At 43.1% G+C, this 22,029-nt stretch overlaps 2 protein-coding genes across 8 annotated transcripts in view; one reads left to right on the forward strand and one right to left on the reverse strand.

Annotated features, from left to right (window-relative positions):
* The window catches only part of POGZ (pogo transposable element derived with ZNF domain), a 51,807-nt gene extending 33,650 nt beyond the window's left edge, over nt 1-18,157 (forward strand). For 3 of the 5 annotated variants that reach the window (XM_078072446.1, XM_036118733.2, XM_036118736.2), the window contains 13 exons: nt 27-245; nt 2,353-2,462; nt 3,543-3,880; nt 4,240-4,394; nt 9,253-9,353; nt 9,902-10,048; nt 12,514-12,648; nt 12,761-12,933; nt 13,090-13,230; nt 13,695-13,751; nt 13,943-14,055; nt 14,268-14,292; nt 14,430-18,157. In XM_078072446.1, the coding sequence (XP_077928572.1) occupies nt 27-245; nt 2,353-2,462; nt 3,543-3,880; nt 4,240-4,394; nt 9,253-9,353; nt 9,902-10,048; nt 12,514-12,648; nt 12,761-12,933; nt 13,090-13,230; nt 13,695-13,751; nt 13,943-14,055; nt 14,268-14,292; nt 14,430-16,101 (3,386 nt within the window). In that variant the 3' untranslated portion in view covers nt 16,102-18,157. The remainder of the gene's footprint in view (nt 1-26; nt 246-2,352; nt 2,463-3,542; nt 3,881-4,239; nt 4,395-9,252; nt 9,354-9,901; nt 10,049-12,513; nt 12,649-12,760; nt 12,934-13,089; nt 13,231-13,694; nt 13,752-13,942; nt 14,056-14,267; nt 14,293-14,429) is intronic. The other 2 variants (XM_036118737.2, XM_036118735.2) reach the window with 1 other exon arrangement.
* An 830-nt stretch (nt 18,158-18,987) lies between these two features.
* Nucleotides 18,988-21,434, reverse strand: PSMB4 (proteasome 20S subunit beta 4). 3 transcript variants are annotated; one of them, XM_036118738.2, is made up of 7 exons: nt 21,250-21,429; nt 20,799-21,029; nt 20,376-20,522; nt 20,115-20,196; nt 19,620-19,736; nt 19,321-19,409; nt 18,988-19,112 (listed from the first exon to the last, which is right to left on the reverse strand). In XM_036118738.2, exons 1-7 carry the CDS (start codon nt 21,387-21,389, stop codon nt 19,100-19,102), a joined length of 819 nt encoding a protein of 272 aa, XP_035974631.1. In that variant the 5' UTR covers nt 21,390-21,429; the 3' UTR covers nt 18,988-19,099. The 3 variants fall into 3 exon arrangements, with proteins under 3 accessions (XP_035974631.1, XP_035974632.1, XP_035974633.1); XM_036118739.2 differs by having other exon boundaries at nt 20,799-21,005; nt 21,250-21,427; XM_036118740.2 differs by lacking the exon at nt 20,376-20,522 and having other exon boundaries at nt 21,250-21,434.
* Between the last annotated feature and the right edge of the window lie 595 nt (nt 21,435-22,029).

The raw sequence follows: 22,029 nt of genomic DNA on the forward strand, positions 1-22,029 counted from the left end.
AGATGATTATCACTTGGCCAACATAGCTCCCTCCTTCCCCTCTCCACCTGCAGTGAGCATTGCCAGCTTTGTCACTGTGAAGCGACCTGGGGTTACAGGTGAAAATAGCAATGAAGTAGCCAAACTGGTGAATACCCTTAACACCATCCCTTCACTGGGCCAGAGTCCTGGGCCAGTGGTGGTATCCAACAACAGTTCTGCCCATGGCTCCCAGAGAACCAGCGGACCTGAGTCTTCAATGAAAGGTACAGTAACCTGAAAGACAGAGTATCCAGTCATTCAGAAACATTAATAAAGTATTTGTTATATTAGAACTCTATGCTTTGAAATAGAGACTATAGAATATAGTTGCCACAGTCTGTTGTTATGTGAAACTTTAGTGTAGGAAAGGGGATAGTCACTGTGAAAAGCGTAACTAAAAAAGCTATAAGGAGATAATTCTCTGTTTCTTGTGCTGTAGAGATGAGTGAAATGGACCAGTTGGGTGGGATAATAATAATTAAAAAGAAAAGCTTCACAGGGAGGTGGATTTCTGCACAAGGTTTTAAAGTTGGGATTTGGTAGAGAGGTTTTCAGGTGTAGACAGGATATGAGCATAAGGGTTTTCAATGGAGCAGAGGTCGGCAACCTTTTTCTCTAAAAGACCAGATAGTATTTTAGGCTTTATGCACTAAATATGGTCTCTGCCACAGCTACTCAGCTCTGCCATTGTGGTGCAAAAGCAGCCACAGACAGTACACAAACAAATGAACATGACCTTGCTCCACTAAAACTGTTTGTGGACTCTGAATTATATGTAATTTTCATGTGTCAGAATATCTTCTTTTGCTTTCATTTCAACCATTTAAAAAGTGTAAAAACATTTAACAAATGGTATTGGAAACATCAGACATCCACATCCAATGAAGTTGGACCCAAACACCATATATAAAAATTAACTATGTGAACCAAAGACCTAAACATAAAAGCTAAAACTGTTAAGAGAAGATAACATAGGGGGAAAGCTTCATGACATTGGATTTGGCAATGATTTCTTACATATGACACCAAAAGCATGGAGAACAAAAGAAAAATATAATAGTAGATATAAGAATAATAGATAAATGAGATTATATCAAATTTTAAACTTTTAGGATATCAAAGGGGACACTGTGAACAGAGTGAAAAAGCAACCCAGTGAATGGGAAAAAATATTTGCAAATCATATATCTGATAAAGGGTTAACATCTAGAATATATAAAGCACAACTCAACAACAAAAAAACAACCCAGTTAAAAACTGGGCAAAGGAGTTGAATAGACCTTTCTCCAAACAAGATATACAAATGGCTGTTAAGCACATGAAAAAATGCTCACCATCACTAATGATTAGAGAAATGCAAATCAGAACCATGTTGAGATACCACTTCACACCCATCAGGATGGCTCTTCTCCAGAAAACAAAATAACAAGTATTGGTGAGGATGTGTAGGTATTGGACTGTGCATTGCTGGTGGAAGTGTAAATTGGTATGATGGTCTCTCAAAAAGTGAAATATAAAATTACCATCTGACTCAGCGATTCTGCTTCTGGGGTATGACCCAAAAGAATCGAAAGCAGGTACTCAAGCAGATATTTGTACACCCATGTTCATAGCAGCATTATTCACCATAGCTAAAAGGTGGAGGCAATCCAAATGAGCATCAACCGATGAATAAATAAACAAAATATGATATATACATATAGTAGCGTATTGTTCAAGGAAGGAAATTCTGACACATGCTGCAACATTCATGAACTCTGAGGGACATTCTGCTAGGTACTGAACTGAGTCCCAAGAGGATAAATACTGTGTGATTACACTTAATATGAGGTACCCAGAGGAGTCAAATTCACAGAGACGGAAAGTAGATTGGGGCTTGCCAGGGACGAAGAGGAGGGAGGAATGGGGAATTGTTAAATGGGTACAGAGTTTCAGATTTACAAGATGAAAAAAGTTCTGGAGATTGCCTGTACAACAGTGCAAATGTACTTAACTGTACACTTCAAAATGGTTAAGAGGTAAACTTCATGTATATGTTACCTGAATTAAAGAAAAAGTTGTATAACGACAGAAAAGTAAAATCCGTTCCTAGCTCATGGGCCAAACAGAAGTTAGCATCTGGCTGGATTTTGTCTAGGAGCTGTGATATGCTGACCCCTGGCTTAGAGTGAAAAGAATGGTAAAGAGAATGGTCCTCATAGTGATCACTCATGCTTGTGTATCAACCTTAATATGCCCTTTAGGGAGTGTTTAACTTTTTCTTCAAAGGGCCAGTAATCTGTTAACCAGTATCATCTCGTTAATCGTATCAATGCTTCTCACTTCTTCCAGTGACCTCTTCTTCTATCCCAGTGTTCGACCTCCAGGATGGTGGACGGAAAATATGTCCACGGTGTAATGCTCAATTCCGTGTTACTGAAGCTTTGAGAGGTCACATGTGTGTAAGTGATACCAGTTGTGATGGGGATCCAGCTTCAGTGGCTACCACTGCATACCTCCTCTAGGATTAGGAGCTTGTGAAGCAGGGACTCTGAAATGACTTAGAAGTTTCTTAAAGGGTTATGCTCCCTTTTGGCCTGTTTTAGAAGAGTTTCAAACTTTGGAATATAGAAGGATACATTTAAAGACTCTCAAGTAGATTGGAACATATGCGACCTTATTCCTTGGCTGTGGTTGATTTTGAAATTACACAGGAGTACAGGAGGACAGGTTTGTTAGATAATCAACTCAAACTAAGTTGGCCTTGGTTTATTTTCTTTTTCCTTTTTTTTTTTTTTTTTTAAGATTTATTTATTTATTTGACAGAGAGAGCCAGAGAGCACAAGTGGGGGGAATGACAGAGGGAGAAGGAGAAGCAGGCTCCTCACTGAGCAGGGAGCCCTACACGGGTCTCGATCCCAGGACCCTAGGATCGTGACCTGAGCAAACGGCAGACACTTAACCAACTGAGCCACCCAGGCACCCCTATTTTTTTAAGATTTTATTTATTTGAGGGAGCGAGAGAGAGCATGAGCAGGAGGAGGAACAAGCAGACTCCCTGCTGAGTGGGGAGCCCAACGCAGGGCTCGATCCTAGGACCCTGAGATCATGACCTGAGCTGAAGTCATATGCTTAATCGACTGAGCCACCTAGATACCCCTCAGTTTATTTTCTATTTATTGTGTCCTTGGATGAACCAGGAGTCATTAACCAGTTCCCATTTCTAGCCTTTTCATTTTTTGGTATTAGTCCGGACACAAAGGTTGGAATTTCTTCTTGCCACGGAGTTCAGAGGCAAGTATGCTAGTAAGTGGTTGAAGGATCTAAGGCAGGAGGGAGGAATACAAGGTACCGGGTTTGGAGAGGCATATGGCTATAAATAAATATCCATTAGAAAGAGCCGTAATTCTAGAAACACTATAGAAAATTGAAGGGTGAAACCTGGATGAGAATACCTAGAACCATTCCCAAGAGATGTTCATGAGGTTGGGGAGTTGGCACATCCCAGCCTCCCGGATAACCACAATGATCTTCCTTTATAGTATTGTTGCCCAGAAATGGTGGAATACCAGAAGAAAGGAAAATCTCTGGATTCAGAACCCAGTGTCCCATCAGCTGCAAAGCCCCCATCCCCTGAGAAAACAGCTCCTGTTGCTTCCACACCCTCTTCTACACCTATTCCTGCTTTGTCACCACCTACCAAAGTACCAGAGCCAAATGAGAATGTGGGTGATGCTGTCCAGACCAAACTCATCATGCTAGTAGATGACTTCTACTATGGACGGGATGGTGGCAAAGTGGCCCAACTCACAAACTTCCCTAAGGTTGCCACATCTTTCCGATGCCCACATTGTACCAAAAGGCTAAAAAACAACATTCGGTAAGTGTTAAAGATCCTCAGAGGTTACCCTGGACAAGAGAAGACTGAAATTTTCTTACATGTTTTAGTCTTTTCTCTTTGGGCAGTAGTCCTGTTTTCCAGTCTGGCTAAGGATTATCATTAAATCAATAAGTGGTACTATAGAAGGAGGAGGTATTGTGGTAATAATAAGAGAGAACTTTGGGTGGAGTAAGGGAAACCAGTACATCTTAACACAGAACTCTTAGTTTCAAGAACCCTTTTCTGGGCTCAGAAAGGGACTGTCCCAAACAAGGGAAGGGGGGGGCACATAATGTGTGTTCTGGGATTCCAAGGCTGCTGATTTTTTTGTTTTCTGTACTTCTTGTGCTGTGCTACAGATTCATGAACCATATGAAACACCACGTAGAACTCGATCAGCAAAACGGTGAGGTAGATGGTCATACTATCTGCCAGCACTGTTACCGCCAGTTTTCCACGCCCTTCCAGCTCCAGTGCCACTTGGAAAATGTTCATAGTCCTTACGAATCGACTAGTAAGTTTGGAAACTCACTCTAGGGGTATACTTTGCTCTTTATTCGTTGAATGGCACTGGGAGGAGCCCATCATTTCTATATGAGTATCCGTGTAGAGGAAGCTCTTTGCACATTTCTAATCAATTCCTTACTTCACTCACCCTTTATTCTTACAACTTAGACTTCTCTTCAAGCTTGAATTGAATTCAGTGCTAGAATTGTTAGGGGCTTTGATTCAGGACCACTGTAATGTGTTGTAATGTATATAATATAATGTAATGGATACCTTACCAAGATCATCTATATTTGGACCTCCACTTTAGTTAGTACCCTGATAGGTTTTACATAAGACAAAAGATAGCATTATAAACACTATGAAGTACCATTAAGACAGTGCTTTCAATGAAATGTAAGATGAGGTGTGTGTCGCCTCCACTGTACATCTAACAGATGAGGAAATACAGAATGAACACAGGCTCACAAAAATTAAGTCATTTACTTCAGAGCATACATCTCTAATAAGGTGCCATTGTGAGGATTTGAGCCCAGTCTTCCTAGAATATCTCCTGTGTCCTTCAGGGGATTTCTGGTTTTGTTGTAGAGACAGAAATTACATAAATAAAGGAAATGAAACAAGACAGTATATTTATTATAAACCTGTGCATTGTATAATACCAATGATAGGTGAAATAGTTTACTGAAAAGATCGTTGAGGATAGATTTTGCAGAAAGTCATACTTAAACTTTTAGGGTCTTTAAATACAAGAAGAATTCAGACAGATGAGAGTAATGATTTATTTATTTGACAGAGACACAGCAAGAGAGGGAACACAAGCAGGGGGAGTGGGAGAGGAAGAAGCAGGCTTCCCGCCGAGTAGGGAGCCCGATGTGGGGCTCGATCCCGGGACCTTGGGATCATGACCTGAGTCAAAGGCAGATGCTTAACAACTGAGCCACCCAGGCGCCTCTGTTGTTTAAGTAAGCTCTACAGCAACGTGGGGCTTGAACTCACAATCCTGAGTTCAAGAGTCACATGCTTTACTGACTGAGCCAGCCAGGTGCCTCTGAAATTAATTTTAATAGTATATTTTATTTAAATCAGTATATCCAAAATATCATTTTAGCATGTAATCAGGGTTTAAAAATTAATGAGACGGTAGAACTTTGGACTAATAATCTGGGAATAGAATAGATATTGGAATCAACCACTGTGCAGTTAGTGGCAGAGTAGCCAACTTGGTCTTGGTTAGGGCCCCAAAGTCTTCCCTGTCAGTGACAGAAAATCTGAGTAACTCATCTACACCTCCTAGTGAATACACCTCATTTTTATACAGTGGGTGGGCTTTTGTTAATTCCATTTATGTAAGGACTATACATAGGAAAGAGAAGTTTTTCCTTATGGGGAAAAAAGATTCCCAGACAGTCAGAACCTCATCAGTCCTTTTCTCTTCGCTTTTCACTCTTGTTATGTCTGACTTTTAATTTTTGAGTATCCTGTGACTTAAAATTTATATTGATCAAAAACCTGAGAAATTGTTGACCCAAAGAAGTAAATACCTTTTCTATAGTCCTCTTTCCCACACGCCATGGCAGATCCTGCATAAAAGTAGCTTATTTTTTAATGTTAATTTTGGGACCCATTGCTTTCTTTTTAATTTTGGAAAAAAAAAAAAGTTTCCTTTTATTTTCTGAAGGTTTTTTTTTTTTTAAGAATTTATTTATTTATTTGACAGAGAGAGACATGGGAACACAAGCAGAGGGACTGGGAGAGGGAGAAGCAGGCTACCTGCTGAGCAGGGAGCCTGATGCGGGGCTCAGTCCCAGGAACCCAGGATCATGACCTGAGCTGAAGGCAGACGCTTAATGACTGAGCCACCCAGGCGCCCCTATTTTCTCAAGTGTTTTTAAATGAAATTATAGACATAATGACATTTCACCCCCAAATACTTAAGTATGTATCTCTAAAAAATAAAGACTGTATTCTATATACTACCATAGTACCTTTTTCAAGATCTAACAGAAGCAATCGTAAATCCTTAATATGATCTAGTACCTAGTCCATTTTCAAATTTCCTGAATTGTCCCAAAACATCAATGGATCATTGCACTTAATTATAGTAATAGTATAATCTTAATAGCATTATGTTTTTCTTCACACTTGTTTAAGGGCAGTAGACTGAAGAAGAGGTAGAGTTGAGGGAAGGATGCTTCAGGCTTAAAACCATGGTCAGATGTCAGGGGAGGATCCTGTGTGGAAAACGACTCAACCAAGGGGGAACTAATTGCTTGATAAAGTCTTGGAATATATGGAATGATGAGGTTGGCTGAACCTTAGAAAGGTATAAGATATCTATCCTTTCTTTCTTTCTTTTTTTTTTTTTTTAGATTTATTTATTTTAGAGGAGAGCATGCGAGAAGGGGGAGGGCCAGAGGGAGAGGGAGACAAGCAGACTCCCCACTGAGCAGGGTGCCTGACACAGGGCTCGATTCCAGGACCTGAGCCGAAATCAAGAGTTGGACGCTTAGGGGCGCCTGGGTGGCTCAGTCGTTAAGCGTCTGCTTTCGGCTCAGGTCATGATCCCAGGGTCCTGGGATCGAGCCCCACATCGGGCTCCCTGCTCGGCGGGAAGCCTGCTCCCTCTCCCACTCCCCCTGCTTGTGTTCCCTCTCTCGCTGTGTCTCTCTCTATCCTATAAATAAATAAATAAAATCTTTAAAAAAAAAAAAAAAGAGTTGGATGCTTAACCGACTGCGCCAGTTAGGCGCCCCTATCCTTTCATAATTTGGAGAACAGGAAGCAGAAGCTGTAGTAGTTCACTCCTATGTTCTCAAAGTAACAGACAGTGTTAGGTGTCAAGGACATGAGGGTAATGGTGCTGGGAGGGACCGTGTTAGGATGGCCACTTTGCAAAATCAGTTATTCTGTCTCTGGAATCTTTCCATACCAGCTCCAGTGTGGAACTAGAACAGATGTGGATGGTTACTAGAGATGTCTTAAATCGACTGATGCCTTAGGTTTCTATTTCACTGGTTTTCTTGGTATGAGATAATATATATAAATCTTAGTATGGTGTTTATGTGTTAGAAATTGCTATAATTAATGTTGTTGTTATTGATGTTGTGTAACAGCTATACCAAGAGAGCTGATACATAGGTTGTAGGAAGAGCTTCAAGGTTGAATGAGATTGCCCAGGGAGAACACAGAATAAGAAAGGTGTTAGGACAGAAAGTTGGAAAGCACCAATATTTAAAGGTGTTCTAGGAAAAAAAAAGAAAAGCAATTAATGACAAATTGAATTAAGAGGCAAAGGGCAAAAGGAGAAAATATTGTCATTTTTATTTTTTTTTTAAGATTTTATTTATTTATTTGACAGAGAGAGAGCACGCACACAAGTAGGCAGAGCGGCAGGCAGAGGCAGAGGGAGAGGGAGAAGCAGGGTCCCTGCTCAGCAGGGAGCCCAACGTGGGGCTTGATCCCAGGACCCCGGGATCATGACCTGAGCCGAAGGCAGACGCTTAACTGACTGAGCCACCCAGGTGCCCCCAAAATATTGTCATTTTTAGTTGACACTTAGTTACTATTTCCCAAACATGGCGTGCACTTCCATATCTCCCTGCCTTTGTTCCTGTTCTTCTCTTGGTCCCTGTGTCTGGCAAACCCCTATTCTTTCAACGTTCAGCTTATATATCTTACAGCTTACCTTCATTCTTTTAGATAGAATTTTTTATTTGTGTCTTTGTAGCACCTAATGAATCTCTAGGCAGTGCTTCTAAATGGGTTGCCATACCCCTTTGAGATAAACACAAAACTTGTGAACCCTCTTCCCAGAAAATAAACATTTTACTCTTTCGCAAATAATTTCAGGGGATACCTAGGTTCCCTGAGGCATCGTCCATGGACCCCAGATTAAGAATCCCTGGTTTTTTGTTTGTTTACTTTAAAGAATTATTTCAGTTTCACTCTCTTGGGGGAGCAGGGATTGGACATTTTCCAGTAAATGCTTAAAGCTTCAAATTCACAATTTCTACATTTGCAAAAACTTGAAAATAATTCCAGTGACCATAAGAAAAATAGTTATTTTGTCTATTTAATTCAAAATGTGTAGCAATTCAAATTATTATTAAAAATTCAGAATTGTAGCCTTATAATAAGCTTGACAAAATGACCAATTTCAAAGTTTAATCATCTCAACAACTCATAACAAGGCAAGAACTTCTGTTCCTGATTGTCAGTCTTTTGAGGACAAATTCTTGTACTCATTTAGTAGATGTTTGATAAATGTTTGGAATTATTCATAGGAGACGATCATTGTCTATCTTTGAGCAGAGGGATGAAACAGTGTAGTAATTTAAAATAATTCATTTGGCAATGGTATGTAAAGCATAGACACTATTTATTGGAGAGATAGGAGGTATTGGAAGCCAGCTGATTAGTAGTAGGAAATCGTGTGGGCTTCTACCAAGTTTTTGTGTGTGAGAATGGAAAAATGACCATTCCTAGATACATTCTGAAATAATGGTGACAGAACACAGGGGTGTAGACTCAGAGATAGTGCCTAAGTGTAGGAGGAGGTAGGGAAGTGAGAAGCGAAACAACCAGGAATCAGAAGGAGGCTGAATTAGAGTTGGTGGTGGAATATCCAATTAAAAATGTCTTGTAAACAGTTCAAAACCTAGAATGGAGCTTTAGTAAGAAGTCTGAGCTAGAGGCATAAGGTTTGTTGTTATCAGCAACACAGATGTTAAGACAGAACCATTTTAAAGAAAGAAGAGATTTAATGAAAGTGAAGATAGAGAAGTCAGAGAATAAAGATTATGAGTCAGCAGGACTTTGGTCTTATTTCCAGGTGGATTTATTGATTATTTTTCTTCTTACAGCCAAGTGCAAGATCTGTGAGTGGGCGTTTGAGAGTGAGCCACTATTTCTCCAGCATATGAAGGATACTCATAAGCCTGGAGAGATGCCTTATGTCTGCCAGGTATTGCCTTTTTCTCTAGGGAGCTTTAGCCATTTTGCTCTCAGTGGATTCTACACTGAGAATTCTACAAAGAACCCACTAATGAACATTGCTGCATACCTACTGCATACACTCAGTTTTTTAGGAACTCTGTGGAGATCCAGAAGAAATAATAAACCTAGAGTCTGTTTTCAGGATTTTCCATGCCAGAGAAAAACATTAAAGGAACATGTGCATGTACCCAGCCAGGGAACCCAGTCGGAGAACATACACATGTACTGCAGGAATGTGTCTCCTGAATGGCCCTGTAGAGATGGACAAAGAAAACTTAACTCCTCTTAGTCACAAAGTGGATTGTTCTCAGACTTTCTTGTCCTTCCCCTATTTTTATCTTAATCAACAGCTGAATCTATCACAAGTAGCCCTGCATTACAGAGTCAGAATAATAATTTGATTTCTGTGCATTTAGGAAAACTTATTTTTCTCTTACTTTGACATTTTTGTTGCTACCTCTTTTTTAAGGCCTCAGTTGTTCACTCTTAGCTTATTTTCCCTCTTATGTGACTCAGGTGTGTCAGTATCGCTCCTCACTCTACTCTGAGGTAGATGTCCATTTTCGGATGATCCATGAGGATACTCGGCATCTGCTCTGCCCTTATTGCCTGAAGGTCTTCAAAAATGGCAATGCATTCCAACAGCATTACATGAGGCACCAGGTACCAGGCACCAAGCATTTCCCATATTCTCATTTTTTTAATTTTATGGATGCTGGGGCCAGGGCTGAGCTAGGCAGATTTTGGTAGAGAAGATACTGTATGTATGTTTGCAAAAATTTGCCAAATTTCAATTATGTGCCATGCACTGGGCTAGGTGTCAGGGATTTAGTGGTATACAACACAAATAGTGTACTAGAGAATATTGTGTTAGGGGAAGTATAAGATATGTAAAAGCATATACCTATTTTGGGAGCCTGCTAAGGCTTTCTTGGAAGAAGAGTATTCAACAAGCCCTAAAGTGTGAGGAAGGGTGAGCCATGTGAAGTGGGATGGAAGAATGGTGTCCTCCAAGCACAGAGTGAAGGTTCATAGAATTAAAGGAAGTTCAGTGTGGTTGGAGTGTTGGGCACAAGGGGGAGGTTGGAAGTTAGGAAACAGGTGGTAGAAAATCCCGTAAGCCATGAAAAGGGGTTTCAACTTTTTTAAGTCATTGGAGAGGCATTAAAGGGATTTTTTAAGTCCTTGAGTGATATGGTCAAATTTGTTTTAAGTTACGATTACACTGGCTGCATTAGGAGAATGAATTGAAAGAGATTAAGACCACAGTTAGGGGGACACGCCAAAGGCTCTTTTGGTTTAGGTGAGAGACTGAGAGACAGTAGTGGCTTTTGGCTTTGAAATGAAGAAGAGGATAGAGTTGAGAGATATTGAGAAGGTAAGTATATTTACAATTTAGAGATGGATTTGGTAAAGGTATAGAGGAGGGAGTTAGGAATAGTGCCTAAAATTCTGTCTCGGGAAAAATGGATGAATGGTGAGACTATGTATTGAGGTAGAAACACTGTAGAAAGTAAGGTTGGCAGCAGAAGTGGGGATTACATGTTTGGGTATTCTGAGTTCAGTGAATATAGTTGTCTATTGAACAGGTAGTTGGATATATAGGTCTGAAGCTTGGGAGAAAAGCCTGAGTTGTGGAAAACATACTTAGGAATCATAATTACATAAATCAAGTGATTTTAAACATAGAAGTTGCCATGTTCCCTCACCCCCAATTGAGAATAAGATGAAGGTTTAGAACCTCTGAAGACTCTGTCTACAAAGCCAGTACCATAGTCCTAGGAGGAAAACCAGAAGAGACTTGATGTCAAGGAAGCTAAGGGGAGGAAAGTGTTTTGAAGAAAGGGGTGTGATCAAAATGTTGCAGGAAGATGTCAAGCACTATAGAAACTTAGAGGCCAACCTTTAATATAGCAACGTTGATGGGAGCCATGTGGTTGTTTAGCAGAGTGGAAGTCAGATTTCAGCAGGATGAATGACGAGGTGAGGAAATGGAAACAACTTTTTTACAAGTTTCAGAAGGGGAAGACTGAGGGTTGGCACATCCAGGGGAAGAGGTAGCAGAAGAGAATTTGTTCTTGCTTTTGTGTTTTGATTTTAAGATGGATTAAATAGGGCCTTGTTTTAAAATGCTGCAAGAAAGGAGCCACTAGAGAAGAGTGAAGGTACATAGAGAAGACACAAAATGGAGAACCAGATGGGTGCACCTGTGCTTAACATTTTCCTGGGTCTGCACACAACGTTCCTGCACTGTCACATGTGAGCTCCCTCTTGGGCTCACATACTCATATGCATAGGTGTGACTGCCTGTAATCCTCCACATGTGTATTTCCAAAGAGCAGCATGGAAATTGTCCTTTGTACTCAGGTAAATGGAGTCTTGTTATCCTGGGAAGAAACCATAGACCTGGGTCTTGTTTCTGAAGGACTTCAGTAGTAGGCAGTCTGCATCCTCAAACTTGTCTCACAGGGACAAGTGCATGTCTATATATTGATGTGTTAAGAGGAAAAATAGCAAGGGATAGAAAGGTATAGAAAAGGTAGAGAAAAATACTGTCATTCATGTTAAGAAAGAAAAAGAAAGGACAAAGAGGGAGATTGTGATTGGAGATGTGTTTGTGTTATGTGGCTATGTGCATAGACTGTCCATGAAAGAATACCCAAGAAACTGGTAACAAGTTGTTTCTGTGCAAAGGGATGGAGGGTTGGAATTGAAGGCAGACTTAAAACATGAAGGAATATGGAATAAAAAGTAATGATTTTTTTTCCATCATGTACATTTTACTGTGTTTAAAAAAAAGAAGAATGTCCAGAAGTAGGTAGCACTGTCTGCATTGTAAAGACAGAGTAGGGGCAAGTACAGCTTAAGCCACTAATCCACATTGTTAAACCAAGTCAGGAAGAGATGGTTGGAGGACCTAGTCATCCTGGCTGTGAATCTCCCTTTCTTTGGGACCATGGGAGGTGATGATTCTCAATGGTAGGTTTTGGTGTTGTGTATCTTTCTTCCTCTTTCAGTTACCCACAGAAAGGGGGAAAGGATGATTGTTAGCATTAATCTACCTTCTCATCAGGAAAGAAAATTTATTGGGAATCTTTAAGGGATTCTCTTTCTTTTCCCCCCTTCAGAAGAGGAATGTTTATCACTGCAACAAATGCCGGCTGCAGTTTCTCTTTGCCAAGGACAAAATTGAACACAAGCTTCAGCACCATAAAACCTTCCGTAAACCCAAGCAGCTAGAAGGTTTGAAACCAGGCACAAAGGTAAAGGGCTTGTCACCATTTCTTCTATAGATCCAGGGGGCGGGGGGGATAGAGATTATCAGTATTCCAAGGTTTAGCACAGTGTCTAATTGTTCCTTCCCTTGGCTCACAGGTGACAATCCGGGCTTCCCGAGGGCAGCCACGAACTGTTCCTGTTTCCTCCAATGATGCACCTCCCAGCACCTTGCAGGAGGCAGCACCACTGGCCTCCTCAACGGACCCTCTGCCCGTCTTCCTTTATCCCCCTGTCCGGCGCAACATCCAGAAGAGAGCTGTTAGGAAAATGTCAGTGCCTTCTTCTGGAGGCTGGGGGCCGGGTGGGCACGACGACTCCTATAGCCAGTGTAATCTAGTAGCCTTTTAGCAGGATCTGTTGTCTGAAGCCCCCACAGTTTGAGGACTCCTGGGGCGTTAACAAGAAATTTCTTTGTTTCTTGACAGGAGTGTCATGGGCCGGCAGACGTGCCTGGAGTGCAGCTTTGAGATCCCGGATTTCCCTAATCATTTCCCTACTTATGTTCACTGCTCTCTGTGTCGCTATAGCACCTGCTGCTCTCGAGCCTATGCCAACCACATGATCAAGTAAGTCTCTGTTAAACCAGTGATCTTATCTGGAAGTTCAGATTCTCCAGAACTCATTTCATTCCCTCCTTCAACTCTTAAGAGCTGTTTGTCCATCTCTCCTAGCAGGGTAAGAGTCAAACCCATGTTCATTTGGCTTTGATGGTCTGTGCTCTAATTTTGTAGGACCTTGCTACTCAGAGTGTGGCCCAAAGACCAGCAGCAGTAGATGGGAGCTTGTTAGAAATTCAGCTTCCGCTCCCCAACCCCAGGCTACTCAATCAGAATGTGTGTTTTAATAGCTCTCCTGGTGATTCGTATGCATACTCATAGGGAATATTAATATGATAGGAAAACTGGCTTGGGTTGAGGTGAGGATGGATTAAAGTGGCATCTCTTTTGTTGGGGCATTGTCAGAGACCAAGATCTCTTGGTGAATGATCAGAACCCCCTAACTCATGCTGTTTTTTCTTTGTCTTTCTCAGCAATCATGTTCCACGCAAGAGCCCCAAGTATTTGGCTTTGTTTAAAAATTCTGTGAGGTAAGGGAAAACTTAGTGATGGCCTCTTAATTTTTCACGTTCTTACATTAAATCCTTTTAAGTAACTTGGGGAGGGGTACGTGAATTAATTTGAGAAAGAGGAGAAAGGATACTCTCTTTATTAGACCTCAGATTTTATCCCTAGTGTCACTGATACATTTGTTTAATATACTCTTGATTCTTTTTCTTAGTGGAATCAAGCTAGCTTGCACTTCATGTACCTTTGTTACCTCTGTGGGAGATGCCATGGCCAAGCATTTGGTATTCAACCCCTCTCACAGATCCAGCAGCATCCTGCCACGGGGTAAGTAGTAGAGATGGGAGTTAGTGGGACAACAAAAAAAGAAAATAAGGATATAAGTCCTACCATGAGTCAGGAGCCTCTCTACCTGGGCTAGCTCGTCCACTGTTCAGATAGACATCACCAAATTGGAAGCATTCCAGCCTGACATTTATATAAGACTGGAGGGCTTGTTTCTTTGAGTTAACATTTCTTTATTGTCTCATTTCCTATAGGACTCACTTGGATGTCTCACTCAAGGTAACAGGAATCTCACTTCATGGTTTAATTTCTATTTTCAGTGTGTTTTCATCTTTTATTATTATTGCTGCTACTATTAGTATTTCATTTTCCTGGTTTAACTGAGCTTTCTTTCCCTCTCTTTGCTAACCCTTTAGACATGGCCACACTCGTGACCGAGTGCATGACCGGGGCTTGAAGAATATATATCCGCCTCCTGCCTTCCCCTCTAATAAAACTGCCACTGTGAAATCTGCGGGGGCCACCCCAGCTGAGCCTGAAGAGCTTCCAACTCCTATGGCCCAAGCACTCCCGTCACCAGCCTCAACCGCAACCCCACCACCAACCCCAACCCACCCCCAGCCTTCAGCCCTTCCACCCTTGGCTGCAGAGGGAGCCGAATGTCTGAATGTTGATGACCAGGATGAAGGGAGCCCAGTCATCCAGGAGCCTGAGCAGGCAACAGGGGGCGGTAGTGGCAGTGGGGTTGGCAAGAAGGAGCAGCTGTCTGTGAAGAAGCTTCGAGTGGTACTGTTTGCCCTGTGCTGCAATACAGAACAGGCCGCCGAACACTTCCGAAATCCCCAACGACGGATCCGGCGTTGGCTTCGGCGCTTCCAGGCCTCCCAGGGGGAGAATCTGGAGGGCAAATATCTGAGCTTAGAAGCAGAAGAGAAGCTGGCTGAGTGGGTCCTAACCCAGCGAGAGCAACAGCTACCTGTGAATGAGGAGACCTTGTTCCAGAAGGCCACCAAAATAGGACGTTCTTTGGAGGGGGGGTTTAAGATCTCTTATGAGTGGGCTGTGCGTTTCATGCTCCGGCACCACCTGACTCCCCATGCCCGACGAGCTGTGGCCCACACCCTACCTAAGGATGTGGCAGAGAATGCAGGACTCTTCATTGAATTCGTACAACGACAGATTCACAACCAGGACTTACCCTTGTCCATGATTGTGGCTATTGATGAGATCTCCTTGTTCCTGGATACAGAGGTGCTGAGCAGTGATGACCGTAAGGAGAATGCCCTGCAGACAGTGGGCACAGGGGAACCTTGGTGTGACGTGGTGCTGGCCATTCTGGCAGATGGCACTGTCCTCCCCACCCTGGTTTTCTACCGAGGACAAATGGATCAACCTGCTAATGTGCCAGACTCTATATTGCTAGAGGCGAAGGAGAGTGGCTACAGTGATGACGAGATCATGGAGCTGTGGTCAGCCCGAGTGTGGCAGAAGCACACCGCTTGCCAGCGCAGCAAAGGCATGCTTGTGATGGACTGTCATCGCACTCACTTGTCCGAAGAGGTGCTGGCTATGCTTAGTGCCTCTAGCACCTTGCCTGCGGTGGTCCCCGCAGGCTGTAGCTCCAAAATCCAGCCGTTAGATGTATGCATCAAACGAACTGTCAAGAACTTCCTACACAAAAAGTGGAAGGAGCAGGCTCGGGAAATGGCAGATACCGCGTGCGACTCTGATGTCCTGCTTCAACTGGTGCTGGTCTGGCTGGCCGAGGTGCTGGGCGTCATTGGGGACTGTCCAGAGCTGGTGCAGCGGTCCTTCCTTGTGGCTAGTGTTCTGCCTGGCCCTGATGGCAACATTCACTCACCCACAAGAAATGCTGACATGCAGGAGGAGCTCATTGCCTCCCTAGAGGAGCAGCTGAAGCTGAGTGGGGAACAGTCTGAGGAGCCCTCAGCTTCCACTCCCCGACCCAGGTCATCTCCTGAAGAGACAATTGAGCCTGAAAGCCTTCACCAGCTCTTTGAGGGTGAAAGCGAGACCGAGTCCTTTTATGGCTTTGAAGAAGCTGACCTAGATCTGATGGAGATTTGAGTGTTGGGGTCATGAGCGGGTGTGGAGTGGGGGTGGGAAAGTGTGAAGGGGGGGTAGGGGGATTTCGGGGAAAGGGGATATGCCAGGTCGGGTATTTGGTTTATATTTTTTAATTTTATGCCACCACTCCCCCCGATGGTGACTTCTGTTTCCCTGTGGATTTGTGGATTATTAGGAATACCAGTAGTGATCCCGTCTGAGCCAAGAGCTGGCCCATCGGTCGTTCACTTCTGCTAAAAACAGGTTTTCGTGACTTTTTTTTTTTTTTTTTAAATTTAAATCACTGTGTTTGGTATTTTTCTGACAAAATCAAGAAAAAGAAAAAAAAAATTCTTCGTGGGCGAATGTTAAATTTTTTGTTTCCCCTTTTACCTCAATTGTATCATAGTACATCTGGATTTTTTTTGTTTGTTTTACTGTGTGGCAATGTCTTTGGGCATGATGCTATCCAACCATTGTCAATGTGAGAACATTTCTGAAGATGGGAAAGACAAAAATATGTAGCTCACAAACTCTGGTTTATTATATATATGGATAAAAAAAACTTTTTTCATTGTGGTCTTAACACTTTTATATAAAAATGAAAATGGAAAAAAAAACCCCACTGAACTCTCTTCCTTCTCCTTTCCTTCCTTCCCTCTCCAGAGATGTTGATTTCTACAGCAACTCTGAGATATAAAATTGTGGCTTTAAAAATGCATGAAATCCTCTCATCCAGAATGATGAATTAGATTTGTTTTTCCTCACCACCCTCCCTCCAACAAAAACATGACAAAACCAATATTCTTTGCATTTGGGATCCTTACCCCTTTTCCCATGCTCACACCATCACTCTGGACAAAGAATCATACATGTGTCATTAGCAAGCAAGAGGTACTGAGGTGATCACAGTGTTAGGGTGGAAGCCATTCCCAGTGTATGGGTCTTCATCATGTTAAGTGGACAGCATGCCTGTTCAAGAGATCACATGTCCTACAGCCAGGAGCTAATTGTGCAAGAAGTGTTGAACTTTAAAAACAAGACAGACCACTTGTTGAAATCCTGCTTACCCTGTGGCTTTCCTTATTTCTCTTAATGCTTAGAGAACAATGTGACCTGAAGAAGAAACACACAGGGGTGTGCACAAAGAAAAAGACATGAATCTTTATTTTTCACTGCCAGCTTCAAGGAAAGAATTTTTCTACGATTTGCATGAGGGATTTTTTTTAACTGTATGTACTCATGGTTATAAACTGAAATGTACTGTATCATACAGAGAAAAGGAACAAAAACCCAAGTCCAGCTTTCCCACAGCTAAACCTTCTGTCCATCCCAAGGCTTTCAGCAACATGTCCCTCCTGGGAGCCAAGGAGGCAGCCTGCATAGGCTTGTAAATGGTTCATCTTTAAAATGTACATAAGTGGAACATTTAATAAAATGAGGGAAAATGGATTTATAAACAATGTGGTTTTTTTTCTAGGTAACCCTATTTTAGTAGGCTTTCACAGACTGGGACATGCTCGAGATGTGATGGGCCTGGTGGTACGGGTGTGACATTTGTTACTACCCTGTTTCTCCTCACCTCCATTTTTTGGTTTTTTAACCCCCAGCACACTATAATATAGTGAACTGGAGTGATCCCGCCCATAAACAGTTTGGCCAGCTTCATGAACCCATGGCATCTGAAAAGTGAACTGAGGATCCATCTTCTCTTGGGCTTCTCTTCCCCAGCTTTTTTGCCTGATGCCATTTTGACAAATACGGACTTTGAAGTCAACCCTTTGCCTTTGAGAAAGTTCAAGAACTATGGTCAACTATCTACAATGACCTAATCCTTCTCTTTGGTAGTCTCCACAGCAGCCCCAGCCTCAGCAGAGCTGGGTTCCTGGCCTCTGCATATGACTTTCTTGATGGGTAATTTTTTTAAGACCATAACACCAACAGTGGATCAGCTGGGTTTGGCCAGGAAGTTATCTTTGTGGATTCCACCCGCATGGCTTAGTAGTAGAAGGAAGTTTTTTTTGTTTTGTTTTTTTTTATAATTCAGTTTAATCAATAAACAAGTATTTATTGACTACTTTCTGTGTTGAGACTGAGTATGTGGAAGACTGAAATAGAAAACTCATGGTTTCTTTTTACTTTTCATTTACTAGTTTTGTTGTAACATGGATAAAATGGAGGGATATTTTGATCTCCCCGTCAGCTCTCTCACCTCACTAAACTTCTGCAGTAGTTTTCAGTTTGCTGCCTATACTAGTTTCTCAAAGCGGTTTAGAGAGGATGTGCATCTGAATCACCTAGGGTGTTCATTTTTCAAGTTCAGGTTTAACACCATTTTGGGAGAATTTTGGCTAATGCCCCAAGTGATTTGACTCACAGCTAAACTTAGGACTTTTAAATGAACACATAGTAATTTTAAGAGGTTTTCTGATACTAGATATGGACAATAAACATTTAAGTTAAATGTTGAAGTTACTTAGTATTTATTAAGGGTGAGGAGGTGGCATGGGTGAGGGACTGAAGCTTACCCAGAGCAGCTTTATTAGATGCTACATTTCCATCTTTGAAATGGTGTTTTAACTAAAATCACATTTGCAGCCAACATTAAACCAGAAAATCTTTAAGAATCTAGCACATGGGTGGAAACGTTGAAGAAAAACGTTAAGCACTTTGTTATCCCACAAAGATTAAGCCTGGCCTCTCTACGAAGCTGTTCTCTAGTACAGGCCCAAATGACGGTGGATCTCCTGTACCGTCATGCAGAAAATCCTGTATTTGCTGTAAGAATCAAGAGCCGATGAAGGGTTCTCTGGGCGATGAAGGTTCTCTGGGCCGGGAGGGAGATGGCATGTGGCAGTGCTTCACACCTTCACTCCTGGTGTGACTTAGACAATAAAACCACTCAGCAAGCATTTCAAAGGACTGATTTATTTTACAATAGAAAAGTATACCTTTGAACCAGCCAAGTTCAAAGTTAGAAGAAGGGTACAACTGCAGTTCTGGATAATGCATCTGTATTTCATTCAAAGCCACTAAAAAGGAAGACAGCATAATAAAATTGTGACGCCATCGAGGGAGAAATTAATTCCTAAATGCAACTCTATCCTCCAACCAAAACCCTCTCAACCCAAAGAATTCTTTTGGTTGAGACCTCCAGAAAAACCCAGCTTAGTACAAGCCAACGGGCCTCCCAACTGTTCTACCACTTATTTTTAATTCTGTAATTTTAATTTCAATCACCTGATCATGTGAGCAATCTCCCAGTTAGTCTCTGCAGACAGTGGTCCCTCAATTTCAACACCTTTTTCAGTGACAGTGGCGATTTGAAACTGAAAGAAAGAGTTCCCAATGAAAATTCTACCCCCCCCCACCCCATGAAGTCCCTGAGACCTGCTCAAAGGTCAAGTTAGGGATCTTCCCCAATCTGAAAATAGGAAATTTGGTAATCTGTTCTTCAAAAGCGAAGACCCAGGTATTACAACTACCCAGAGCCCACCAGTTAAGAGTCCCATTTCTTTATTATTCATATCCCTCCTCACCCGGTTATAAGAACGGGCATCTCGATAATACAGCACTCGCATGCAGCGTTCCACTAGCTCTCGGGCCTCAGTCTGGCTCAGGACTGGCTGCTTCTCCAGAACTTCTCGCAGTAGAGGCTAGGGAAATGGGAAAAACATGGGAGATACCAGGGGCTGAATACCTGTTGGTCCCAAATCCACAGCATAAATGATTTAAAAAAAAAGACGACAATCCACCTACTGCCTCACCACACTGAATTCTGCTTACCTGTGCTAACACCAACTTGAAGGGTAAATTCTAGGGCATCCCTCTTTGCACATGTCTACTGAATCTGACATACCACTTTGTCATTGGAATATAAGTGCCAACACGTATAGCCTCCAGACTACAAAGAAAGCCATCTGCCCAGCAGTAGGGATCCTAGCCTAGTCCTCATGTTGGAATTTCAAGGGAAGAACAAGCAGATGACAACTAGCCCCCACTGCCTTGTCTTCCCTCCCCTCTCATGCACGTACCTGAGCCAAGTATGCACCATAACCAGTGGCCAGCGAAGGGGCTTCATAAGCGACACCAAGCATGTCCACATAACCAAGGAAGCTAACAGGACAACACAACAGGTCAAAGAATTCATTTCATCTTAGGTTTTCTTAGGTATCTTAGCTGAAAGATGGGGCCATGGGGTCTGAGAAGTGGCATTCACTCAGAGGGAAGAGATAAAACACTACACAGACACCAGAGGTTGGGTAGTCGGGGAAATTAAGTTATTTCAAGTCAACCTCTCTCCATCAGCATAGCCTCCAATGACCATGGTGTTCCACAGGGGGTTCATCTTGGAGCGGCGGCTGTACATGGCCCTGGTCAGCCATGAATGAATAGCTCTAGGACTATAGCTGTGTCCATCTCCCAACAGCTCCTCATCAATCCTTAAAAGGAATTGGTCATGAGAAAAAGGAAAGAATGGAAGTCGGGAATTCCACCCATCCCCCAAAAGAAGTTACCATAATCTTCCCCATTTTACACCCCCTAACGCCGAAAACTATGTATTGCAAACACTCTCATCTTCCACCCCCAACCATTTTTCTGTCCTCTGCTGCAGCCTCAAAGTTCTCCACTCTAGAACTTCTAAGGGGATTTAAAAACAAAAACAGTGACTTCCTCTCCCCACCTGGGATCTATCCCCTATTCTCCAGATAACTTACACCATCTGGCCGAGAACTTGCTTCAAATACTGGAAATCTGCGTAGTCTCCGGAAGCACCCAGCATGGTGCTGTCGTTGACTCGCATAATGCGAGAGATGTTGCGGAAACGAGCCAAGGAGCCGTAGGAACCCAGCATGTCTGCCGCAATCACCACTCCACCCTCAAACTTAACGCCCAGGACCGAGGTCCCGGTCACCATGGGGTTCCTAGACAGAGGGAGGGAGGGAGGTCTGGCGAGGGAAGAGGCACGGGAGAAGAGCCTGAGCTCTCTTCCACGCAGTGGGTTCCGCTTCTGATTTTCCATGTCTCCTTTCACTCTTCGGTACTCTCGGCCCCGCGGTCCCCACCTCGCCGTCCCCGCCTCGCCTTCCCCGGTTTCCTCAGAACCGACCGGCCCTTCCAGGCCTCACCGTCCCGCCCCCTGCGCAGGCTAAGACGCCGAGAACTTACTGCGTGTGCGTAATCGGACCCCCGTAGGGCGCGGACGCCGGCTCCACGGAGGCACCAGGAGTAGGCGGGATGTGGTAAAACTGCCCGGGAGCCGGACCCCCGGCCCAAAGTGTGGACCGCGACTCCAAAAACGCTTCCATCTTAGTCACGGTGGCAGAAGAAATGATAACGCATGCGCCAACGGAAGCGGAAGTGACCCTTCGGTGGCCACACCTTCTTCCTGCCAGCCGCTTCCAGCAGCCATGTTGATGAGGTCACAGCCGACCGTAAGCATCCCCGTGGTTGGTGGCAGAGACCCAGAGAGTTGGAATTTTCTGGCGTCGCAGCGCTTGGCCGCATCGCAGTAGAGGCTGGACTAGATCAGAGTGTTCTGACGCACAAGTTCAAGGAAGGGAGGTTGATTGGGAGGTGGGTATGGGGAGCCACTTCAAGACACTGTGGAGGCAGAAATTCTCGTGTCCTTTTTTGGATCTTTATCAAAAAGCCCCACGTGAAACTGACAGTGAACCAGGATCTCTTAAGTCTGTACTTCTCAAAGCAGTCCTGTATGGCAGGCATTATTCGACCTATTTTATAAATAAGGCTTGTGGCGTGGTTATTTACCTGACCACACAGCAAGTAAAGATCTGAGTCTTCAAGCCCAGATTTAAAAAGGAATCATATACGGACGTCTGGGTGGCTCAGTGGGTTAAGCGTCTGCCTTCAGCTCAGGTCATGATCCCAGGGTCCTGGGATCAAGTTCTCCATTAAAGGGAGCCTGCTTCTCTGTCTGCCTGCCGC

This window comes from Halichoerus grypus, chromosome 5 (genome assembly GCF_964656455.1).
Source record: "Halichoerus grypus chromosome 5, mHalGry1.hap1.1, whole genome shotgun sequence".
Lineage (NCBI taxonomy): Eukaryota > Metazoa > Chordata > Mammalia > Carnivora > Phocidae > Halichoerus > Halichoerus grypus.